This window comes from Callorhinchus milii, unplaced genomic scaffold (genome assembly GCF_018977255.1).
Source record: "Callorhinchus milii isolate IMCB2004 unplaced genomic scaffold, IMCB_Cmil_1.0 Scaffold3, whole genome shotgun sequence".
NCBI classification, from domain to species: Eukaryota; Metazoa; Chordata; class Chondrichthyes; order Chimaeriformes; family Callorhinchidae; genus Callorhinchus; species Callorhinchus milii.
The window spans coordinates 13,945,570-13,957,020 of record NW_024704744.1 but is presented as its reverse complement, the minus strand read 5'-3'; the positions used below and the strand labels follow the sequence as shown (position 1 = coordinate 13,957,020).

At 42.3% G+C, this 11,451-nt stretch overlaps 1 protein-coding gene across 1 annotated transcript; it reads left to right on the top strand.

Annotated features, from left to right (window-relative positions):
• The first annotated feature begins 2,069 nt into the window (after positions 1-2,069).
• On the top strand, positions 2,070-2,783 carry LOC103185977 (copper-transporting ATPase 2-like). The gene has a single exon (XM_042332772.1). It carries the CDS (start codon positions 2,070-2,072, stop codon positions 2,781-2,783), a length of 714 nt encoding a protein of 237 aa, XP_042188706.1.
• Positions 2,784-11,451: the final 8,668 nt, after the last annotated feature.

Here is an 11,451-nt window from a genome sequence, read left to right as displayed (position 1 = left end):
TGTAGCTCAGTGGTTAGAGCACTCGCTTTGCAAGTGAGAGACCTGAGTTCAATTCCAGGCAGAGGCGAAACCTTGGGCAAGTTTCCTTACTCCACACAGAGCCTAATAATAATCCCTCCAAAACCAAAAGCAATAATAATAAATTGGTCATTTTCAATCTACGACTGTTTGTGGGACATTGCTGTGCGCAATTGGCTGCCGCGTTCGCCCACAAATATACAGTCAATTCACTTTACAGTGTGTTCTGTGAAGCGCTTTGGGACGTCCTCCCGACGTGAAAAGGCGCTATATCAAATGCAAGGATTATTATTATTATTATTATTATTATTACCTAGCAGAAGTAGGAACCCAGTTGTTAGGCGATTGGCAGATCACTTTCCAGGGGTGAAAATCCCTTTTAAAAAAATTGGATCACTCACTCCATCACTGCTTGGAAGACACTGCCATGCACAATTGGCTGCCGCGTTTCACCCACAAACTATACAGACAAATCGCTTTACAGTATTTTGTGAAGTGCTTTTAGACGTCTCAATGGCATGATAAGGCACTATATCAAATATAAGGATGAAAGGGCTACTAACTGATTCATAGAGATTATTATAGGGACAAGAGTGCCACTATCTGATTTAGGCTGACACACAAACTGAGCCCAGTGCAGTTGTAACCAATGTCCATACAGGTATATCACCAGCAGTGGACATGGGACCTCAGTCAGGAGTACAAATTGATTTTACTCACCATAACTCTAACCCTTATCCATTGCTCACAGAATTATCCATTATTATAATATAATCTTTTAATTTGCTATAACAACTGTAAATGTTGAAATGTCATAGGTCATTGCTATCAAGTGTAGTGACAGCATTTACAACAACAATTTATATTTATATAGCGCCTTTCACATCAGGAATGTGTCTCAAAGAGCTTCACAAAGCTGCTTTTGCACCCGAACGGTGGGTGGGGGAAGGGCAAGTGACCGAAAGCACGTTCGAAAAGATAGGTCTTTATGCGGCTTTAAAGATGGGGATGGAGGGATGTGAAGTGTGGCAGTACTTTTCACCAAAAGAGCTATGTGGTGTGGCCTCCCTTTATGCTAGGCTTGCCTTCAGCAACCCGGTGTAGGAGAACTTGTGTCCCAGCACTGTTGCACACTGAGTCAAGAATGCACACAACTTAGTTGTTTTAGTCGAATATGAATATAAAATAATTTGTAGACTGCTTTGTCCATCTCTCTGTGTAAAATACAAACAGGTCACTTTATGCTTCTCACAGGAATGTGGTAGTTCTATAAGTTCCAGGCTTGTGTTGAGCATTCAGATGTGTATTCAGATGAGCATTCAAGCAAAATCACAGCAACTCCAGCAGTACCCCAACACGAACTCTGAGATCCCCAAGCCTTGGCTCTTGCCAACCTGCGCCTAATACTTTCCAGAATTAGGTAACCAGGATGGGTCCCTTCGGGGGGAGAGTGCGCATTCCATTCCAACAATCTATCTGTTAGATTTCCATATATAGGTGGGATGCATGGAAATCTCTGTTTCTCTCAAAAATGTGGTAGTGTTATAAGTTCCACGCTTGTGTTGAACATTCACATGTGTTAATATTCAGACACAATCACAGAGCGACTTTGGAGGGGCCTGTAAATAAGAGAGGGTTTCTGTTGTTTCAATTGAGATTTCAAGCAAGAACTCCCCCACTGGAATGCCGGTGTCTGGAGATCCCTATGAGGCCAGTGTGAATGGCTGTAGCTAGAGCCCCTGTGGTTGAAGTGGGGTTGGGGGGAGGGGAAGGGGACTAAATGTGGCTCATTTGCTGGACAGGTAATTTAATACCCTCTGACGAATGAACTGACTAAGGACAACCCTCAGTATAATAAACATTGCAACACTTGGCAGTAATTACTTGTGAAGTACTTTCAGATGTTTTGATGTAATAAAGGTGCCGTGATAACAACACTAACAACCTAATCTATGGATAAGACATGAGGCAAATCTCAAAGATTGTTGGCTAGAACCCCAGGAAAAGCTTCTTTATCTTAGTGTCATGAGATCTTTAACATACACTTGCGAATGGGCAGACAGGAGCTCCATTTTTCACATCTCATCCAAAAGACCATACCTCTACCAATGCAGCACACTCCATTACTACATTCAAGCATAATAGGTATCATTGATAACACCTTGTGTGGGATGATAGAAATCGCAGATACTGTGAAACCAGAAGCTGCACTGGCTGTATACATCTTGAGCAGCATGGGAGTGGATGTGGTGCTGATAACAGGAGATAGCCACAAAACTGACCGGGCCATCGCTACCCAGGTTGGTATCAAGAAAGTTTTTACAGAAGTTCTTCCTTCACATAAAATAGCCAAAGTTCATGAGCTCCAGGACATGGAAGAAACCATAGGGATGGTTGGAGATGGTACGACTGACTCTCCAGCCCTGGCAAAAGCTGACATGGGGATTGCCATTGAAACAGGCACAGATGTGGCCATCAAAGTAGCAGATATACTTATTAGAAACAACCTACTGGATATTGTGGCTAGCATTGATTTGTCAAAGAAGACCATTTGGCGAATTCGGATTAATTTTGTCTTTGCATTAATTTATAACCTTGTTGGAATTCCCATCACTGCTGGAGTATTTTTGCCTATTGGGCTAGTTTTGCAACCATGGATATGTTCCGCTGCAATGGCAGTCTCCTCCGTTTCTGTTGTGGTCTCATTGTTCCTGCTGAGACTCTACAAGAAGCCAGACATTGAAAAGCTCGAACTCTGGGTGTAGGGATGCATGAAACAGTCCATGCCATTGCAGATCAGCATTCGCATTGAGATGGATGAGAAGTGGCACGAGTGACCAAATTGCACCCACATGTGTACCTCAATCAGTGTCCAGGAGGAACAAAACTAGGATTTTTTGCCCCCCCACTCCAAGTAAGATTCTTCTTAGTTAAATGCATTCAGTGAAAAACTTTTTTTGTTACAAAAAAAAGCATCCTCATTCAATGTTATTCACTTTGAAACCAAAGTTACCCAAAGGGCAGGGCGAAACCTTGGGCAAGTATCCTTACTCCATACCCCTAATAATAATCCCTCTAGAAAAAAAACAATAACAATAAATTGGTCACTTCAATCCAGGACTGTGTTTGGGATACTCCGTGCACAATTGGCTGCCGAAATTCACCCACAAATATACAGTCAATTCACTTTACAGTGTGTTCTGTGAAGCGCTTTGGGACGTCCTCCCGACGTGAAAAGCGTTATATCAAAATGCAAGGATTAATTAATTAAACTCTCTTCTCCTGCATCCTAAAAACTTACAGGTGGCTTGAACCTAAAAGCTTCAGCCTCAGTGATGAAAATGGTAACAAAGGAGCCAACCTGACACACGGAGTAAATCTGAACCTGTTTTTATTTGTAGTCTGTCTTGAGTCTAATTCCCTGATACACTACAGATCAGAGGGTACAGCAACAGCAAAATTACATTTGTAAATAGCCTTTAACTTTGGGAGCATGTTCTAAGGTGCTGGCACATCAGTTTGCAGACTAATAATGATAATAATCCTCCCATTGTACAGCTATTGTCAACACACGTAAACAGAAGATACATAACAAAAAGCAAAATAATCCTCATTATCTAGACTTGTACATGAAGAATGGGTACATTGGCAAACTACTGATGACTGCTAAATACTTGAAGAAATATAGCCTAGCATTGTTTACGCAACAAGGACACTACATTTACATTTGGATAGTGTCTTTCACATTGTGCCACTGACGCACAGCACACAGACTGATTCAATCCCTCCACCTTGCCACTCTGTACCTGTTTACAGATCACACCTGAAGACTTTTCTTTTCGACCGTACTTACAGTCATCTCCTCTTTCTCCCCTGCTCTGCAACAAAGTCAGCTGTTCTTCAGCGAACTGAGAAGCAACCTAGTGTGAAGAGTGCTATATAAATGCAAGTTGTTGTTATGGTTTCAGAGCAGTCTTGTAAATGTCTGAGCAGGTTTCCTCGCTATGCTTTCAGTTGTGGTAGGTGCTTGACATGGGTGTTGGGGGAAGGGAAAGGAAACGAGTAGGGGAAAGACCAAGAAAGGCAATGAAAGACAACACATAAATGTTTTCTGTGTACTTGATAGGTCCAGGGATATGGAAAGACGGCACTTTCAGCTGGCTTGTGTTAAACCATCATTAACTATTTTTTCCCTAAGGTGGAGAAGCTCTCAACAAAAAAAGTCATTGACTTTATTGATAGTGCATTTTTTGGGGCTAAGGGCAAGGGGTTAATGGAATGTTCCTATGGAAAAAAGCTGAAGTTCAGTATATGGTGGCTTCTGACCTTCCTTACAAATTAGTACTCTTAAATTGTACTTGGGGAGATTTGCTGGGGAAGGGGGCAAACGTCACTTTTGTGTAGATTCAGCTCATTCCAGGAAACATTTCCTCATGCTCTGGGAGCTATTTTACAACTCACTCATGTGCTCCAGTTTACCGAACTGGAGAGTTCCAGTTTACGCCTCTTTGTGAAAAAGGTGTAAAGGATAACAGCTCAGACATATGGCAACAATCATTGTGAAGACTATCGTTTAAAACCTGATCTAAGCCCTATTGAAGCTTTGCGGTTTTATCTGGTTAGACGACAGCGGTCCCCAACACACAGTCCCCAAGCCTTGGCTCTTGCCAGTCTGCACCTAATACTTTCTGGAATTAGGTAAACAGGAAGCATCCCTCCGGGGAGAAAGTGTGCATTCCATTCCAATAATCTAGATCTGGAATTTCCATGTGTAGGTGGGATGCATGGAATTCTCAGTTTGGTTTAGATAACTCTTAACAACAACAACAACAACAAAATTACCTTTATAGAGGACCTTTCACGTTGGGAGGCCGTCCGAAAGCACTGAACAGTCAGGCGTCGGGGCCCAAGCAAGGGGGAGTGGGGGGTGGTGTAGCAGTGAGGGAAGGCAGAGAGGTGGGAGAGAGACCAAAGGCATGATCGAAGAGAAAGGTCTTGGACCGACCTTGAAGGAGGCAAGGGAGGAAGTGATGCGAAGGGTCCGTGGGATGGAGTTCCGGAGCGTTAAGCATAGTGATGGGTTTCCACATGTATCAGACACCCGGCTGACCAAAAAATAGTCCTATTGAACACAACACAAAATCATATCAAATTCAGATCACTTTTTCAATGTGCTCGAGGGGTGCTATATCAGCTAAGTGCCTATGTCATTTGAAGCTCGCATCCACTTCAGATAGCATAAGCTGTTTCAAGTGAATGTTTTACTTCACATTGAAATCATCTACATTTTGCACATTTCAGTTTGTTTACAGCCGGCAGAACAAACATCTGCATAGAAAGATTTGGATTCTGAAGTTTTTTTTAATTGGCTGTGATGTTTATTTTCAGATGTTTGCAAAAAAATCCACTCGTAGAAGTAAAGTTTGTCCATATCCAAACTACAAGCTGAACACAATCATTTTCCCACTAAACTGCATTTTAGGGCTGCCAGTTGAAGGATAACTAAAATAAAATATGATTTCTCTCAGTACCAAACAAAGCCAGGGAACAGGTTAAATCCTTCACTGCACAGAATGTCTGATTTGTGCCGCTGTGTGGAGGTGACACACTTTCCTAGGGAGGGATGAATGGGAAAAAAGAAATAATCTTGAAAGGAGTTTCATTTATAAATAATAATCATCCTCGCATTTAATAAAGTGCCTCATCATGTTGTTGAGACGTCTCAAAGCGCTTCTCACTTTATATTGTAAAGTGGATTTTATGGACAAAGCACATTTGTGAACAATTCTCTGAGCAGCTCGCTCGGAATAGCTTTGGGCGAAACTTGTAAGTAGGTTACTGACTTTAGGTGATAGTTACACCATCCACATTCAATAATCTCAAACAAGAGGGTGCTGGGATTCTACAAAGGTAACACCCCATTCTCACCTTCGGTCTTTGGTGCTGGTGGTGGGGGCAAGGGGAGAGGAAGCAAACAAAAATGCACTACAAGAGTCCTTCTGAATGCTAATGTGGGCATTCTAGGTTTAGCTATGATGGTTTCACAGTCAACAACAATAACAAAATTATATTGTATAGTGGCTTTCAAGTCGGGAGGACGTCCCAAGGCGCTGGACAGACAGAGTTACGGACCCAAGCTGAGGGTTGGGGTGGGAGAGGGGAGAGGGCAGGTGGGGAAGCAAGGAGATCGAAAGCATGGTCAAAGAGAGGGGTGTTGAAGTGGGTCTTGAAGGTGGCGAGGAAGGGGACGAGATGGAGGGATTGTGGAAAGGTGTTGCAGAGGATGGGTACAGAGTGACCCGCTGATAGTGGGGCGAGCAAGGCGGGGGACGTGAAGCAGGATGGAGCCCGCTGGGTGGAGTTAGCGAACAGGATGGTAGTGGTTAGTAGGTCAGAGAGATAGGGGGGAGCAAGACCATGGAGGGCTTTGAAGGTGAGGATCAGGATCTTGAACAGTATCCTCTCTGTGATGGGAAGCCAGTGGAGTTGGGCAAGGATGGGTGTGATAGGGTCACGGAGCCTAATGCGGGAGAGGACATGGGCTGCAGAGTTCTGAACCAATCAAGGACAGCACCGTGGAGGTTGAAGTGAGAGGAGAGGCGGTGGATGAGGATAGAGTGGTCAACGGTGTCGAAAGCAGCAGAGAGGTCAAGAAGGACGAGGAGGCAGAGGGAATCCTGGTCGCAGATGGACAGAATGTCATTTGTCACTTTGACCAGGGCGATTTCTGTGCTGTGGGCGGCATGGAAGCCCGATTGGAGGAGTTTGAGAAGGGAGTGGCGGGAAACACTCAAACACTCTTAACTCTGAGACCTAGGAGTACGGATACATTGGTCTTTAAAGGTGGGAGTGCAAAGCAGACATCATAAAAATGCTAATGGAATTCTTTTTATTCAGAGAGAAACTGAGTATAATGGACTCTTTATCTGGTTTGGATATTCTTAAACACGGTATTGGTTTTCCGAATGTGTCAGCCCCCCAAAAAGCTATTGAGTACAAGATTATCGAGGCTATGTTAACTTCATACAAGACATTTCTCCTGTCAATATCCAGTGACCTTCATTGTAAATTGTAATTGTAGATGTCTGTTGTTCATAGGATTGGTATTAACAGTGATGCCCCGTCCCACAATGAAAGGTACTGCAATGCTCGCTGTCTAAGCTGATATTGAAGAACAATTCCAAGATTTCAGAGCCGATGTAACTATAACACATTGAGAAGCTAAGGGAAAAGCAACAAAGACAGCATCAGATATGTTTCTCTGATGAGTAGTCCTGGGACTCAGGCCTGCAATTTCTTGCCTGAAAACAAACTAACTTGTGAAACAAAACAATCTGATGAAACACAAACAATGCACTTATAGAGAACGATTTAGTTAAACATAAATTAAAATCACGATAAATATTGTGAACTGTGTAACTTAATCATCTCACTCAGTTGTGAAGTACATCCTAGAGTGGAACTAAGTGACACAGACTTTCAGGTCTAGATCTATGCTGAGTTAGCTGATCTCAGGCAGGATGGCAATGGAGATGCTACAATTTAGGATCTTGGAAGAGAAAACACCAACACAAAAACCTGGGCTGAATGACCTCCAACTGTATGATATATTTCTATGGTTCTAATTGACCTCAGCCTCCTTGAGTCAGTGAAGTCTGTGGGTGCGGGGGGGGTGGGGGGTGCTGTAATGTGTGTAACTGAATGCTGATGGAGGACAATAACAATTTACATGTATATAGTTGAAAGACATCTCATAGTGCTTCACACTGCTGATAGACAGCCAGTGCTGTGGGGGAGGGGGGAAGGGAGGAGGGGATCGCAGCTGAAGTGGGAGGGGAAAGCACGGTTTAAGAACATAAGAACATAAGAAGAATTAGGAGCAAGAGTAGGCCATTCAGCCCCTCGAGCCTGACCGGCCATTCGATAAGATTATGGCTGATCTTCAGACCCAACTCTAATTACATGCCCTATCCCCATATCCCCTAATCCCTTTATTTTTTAAAAAATCTATCAGTCTCAGCCTTGAAGATGGTCAAGGACTGAGCATCTACAGCCTTCTGGGGTAGCGAATTCCATAAATTCACTACCCTCTGAGTGAAGAAATGTTTCCTCAACTCCCTTCTAAAAGGCTGACCCTTAATTTTAAGACTGTGACCCTGGTTATAGATTCTCCTACCATCAGAGATTTCAACGCCCGTATCCAGACTCTCAGTTCACTTTAGGCCCACTTAAGTGAGGCACAAGGGAGCTGCCAACACCCTTGGAACTGCACCCCAAAAAGTGTCCTCACCTTCAGGAGTCAAGCAGAAAATAAAGGAAGAAAATGAAAATAAATACCTTTAAATTAACAGAGGAAGTAAGGCCCTGCTGTGTTCAGATATTTTTCTTAGCAAGAAGTGAAAGCTGCCAAAATTGCAAGTGTTTGAATCTAATTACCACTTGTCAATTTTGTCATCAATGAGATGAGGTAAGAGTGGATATAGTTTGACCCTGTTTAACGAAAACAGCTGCTTTTCTTGTTCAAAACTCATTTGAAAATCTTTATTATAATAGTATTGCAACAGTGTCCTTTCACTCTAAAGCAGTTATAAAAAATGTTGAAATTGCAAGAGAGCTTAATTATTACAAACTTTCATTACCACAGAACTGATGATAATCTGCACCAAAAGAACCCCAATATGATGATTCCATAAATTCTTCAATTTAATAATAATAATATAATCCCTAATAATAATAATATAATAATGATCCCTCCAAAACCCAAAATAATAATAAATTGGTCATTTTCAATCTACGACTGTTTGTGGGACATTGCTGTCCGCAATTGGCTGCCGCGTTCGCCCACAAATATACAGTCAATTCACTTTACAGTGTGTTCTGTGAAGCGCTTTGGGACGCTTTCACGCTATCAAAGATATTTTGACATTATAAAACAATATAAAATACAAGTTTTTCTAACTGCTGTTCTTTGGACACCTTTATCAGTTATAATTTAATGCTCACCCTTGTCACAAAAACAAGCTGGCTTTATTGCCAAAAAAGAAAGGATCGGTGCCTTGGAATGTAGATGAACAAGCTATAAAGAAATGAACACAGAACAAATGAATTTCTAACTTTTGGAAGATCATTGAGTTTGAATCTATTATTTGTTCTTGTTGCTTTTCTCCTCTAATTCTACCTCTTCCCTTCCGCCATCCCTGAAGGCATAATCACTCTTCTACTCCTTTGACTATGATGCAAGTCCATTGGGGAAGGTCAGTTCCTTTCCAGTCTTTCACCCAAATGACTAATATTCATTTGAGACCCGAGATTGTTAGTGTCGGAAAGCTATTAGATGTGGGAGTGGCATGGCCAAGCCCAATTGTGTTCTCATTCAATATGTACACCTAGAGCAGGGGGAGGGGTCACTGGATGGCAGTTTTTTGTAGGGACCCTAGCTTATAACAACAGCAGCAACAATTTACACTTATATAGCGCCCTTCACATGGGGTAGTGTCCCGGAGCGCTTATATATACAAACATCAGAACAGGAGTAGGCCATCAGCCCCTCAAGCCTGTCCCGCCATTCTATTAGATCTTGACTGATCTGTACCTCAACCCCACATTTTTTAATCTAACTAAAAGCTTCTTCTCCACCGTCTTCCTCCCCAACCCATGGTGTTGGGGCAACTATAATACAGTGAAAATTCAATTAAGAATCATTTGCCTTCCTGAATCTGTAATATGATCAAAAAAACAAACTTACCAATAGATCTACAATATTCCTTTTCACTCTCAGTCTTTAATAATAATAATAATCGTTCATTTTGACAAACCGCCTTTCCCAACAGGAGGATGTCTCAAGCCATTTCATTGGATTTGCTGTAATGTATAGTGACAGGTTATTTTGTAGGTGAATGTCTACCCAGGCTACATAGCCTAAGCAGGAGAACACTTTGTGGAGTCCTGTAGCTCAGTGGTTAGAGCACTCGCTTTGCAAGCGAGAGACCTGAGTTCAATTCCAGGCAGGGCGAAACCTTGGGCAAGTTTCCTTACTCCACACGCCTAATAATAATCCCTCCAAAACCAAAAACAATAATTAAATTGGTCATTTTCAAACTACGACTGTTTGTGGGACATTGCTATGCGCAATTGGTTGCCGCGTTCGCCCAGAAATATACAGTCAATTCACTTTACAGTGTGTTCTGTGAAGCGCTTTGGGATGTCCTCCCGACGTGAAAAGCGCTATATCAAATACAAGGATTATTATTATTATTATTATTCAGTCACACCAATTTGGAGTAAAATAAGGATTCATTGTATGGTGGGATCTAATTTGCAGTAAAGTGGAGTCCCTATTATAGCATTATTCACTTTAGCACAGACCTGTTTATAACACAGTTGCAATGTGAACCCCATCTACTGCATGTGCACACAGCCTGCCCGGTCATCTCCGGGGCACCAGCTGACTTCTGGGTCATAAGGATGCCTCCAGTGTCACTTCTTGTTTTGCTGAGGATACGCAAAGCAGGAAATGACATCAAAGGCAACCTAACAACAACAACAACAACTTGCATTTATATAGTGCCTTTCACGCGGGGTGGCATCCCTGAGCGCTTTCAACCCCAAAATTGACCATTTGAGCATCCCACACTAAAACAATGGGCAACATCTGGATTGTTAGGTCTGCTCGACTTCACTTCCTGCTTTATGCATACACAACAAACAGGAAATTACATTGGCAATGACCTAATGACCTGGATGTCAGTCTGTTTTATAGGTGTGTGAACCAGTTGGTGTGCAGAGAGCGAGTCTGCCAGCCAAGCATAATTGCAGCCAAACCTATTATCACGCCTCACTATAGTGCGAGGTTGGATTTTATGATTCCCAAATACCATGTTATAACAAGGTTCCACTGTATTACATAACAGGAATGAGAAATCAAAATCACATACACTAGGGCTCCTCCATTGCCCAGAATAATGGCCTCCAGCAGCTTTACTCCACAGGGACCTACTTTGAGACGCAGGTCCTAAGGGTTGATTAGGTTTTATACCCCATTTTCTCCTTTGTTTTCCTTGTCCTGCCTCCCACTTCTCTGTTATGATGCGCTTTGAGACATCTCGAAGATGTGATAAGGCACTATATCAAATGTAAGGATTATTATTATTATGTTAGTCCACATGCCCTGTACAAAAACTGTGTTCGTGTAATTGGTTTAACAAACGAAAACTGAAAAAAAATGTTTTCAACCAGACACACTGCATTTAACAGCTGATGAAAGCTATTGCATCACAGGGCTGACACAGAAAGCAATTTGTCTCATAACTCCCAAAGCTTGTCAGTTTGCTGCCAAGTAAGTTTGACAGAAGAATCTTACCTCAAACCAAACCTGCTTACTGTCAGATAAATGAAAGTACTGTCTGACTGTCAAGCATATTAGCATCGCTGTCA

Coding starts and splice junctions, on each gene's coding strand:
- LOC103185977 (XM_042332772.1), top strand. CDS start 2,070: ATGGGCAGACAGGAGCTCCATTTTTCACATCTCATCCAAAAGACCATA.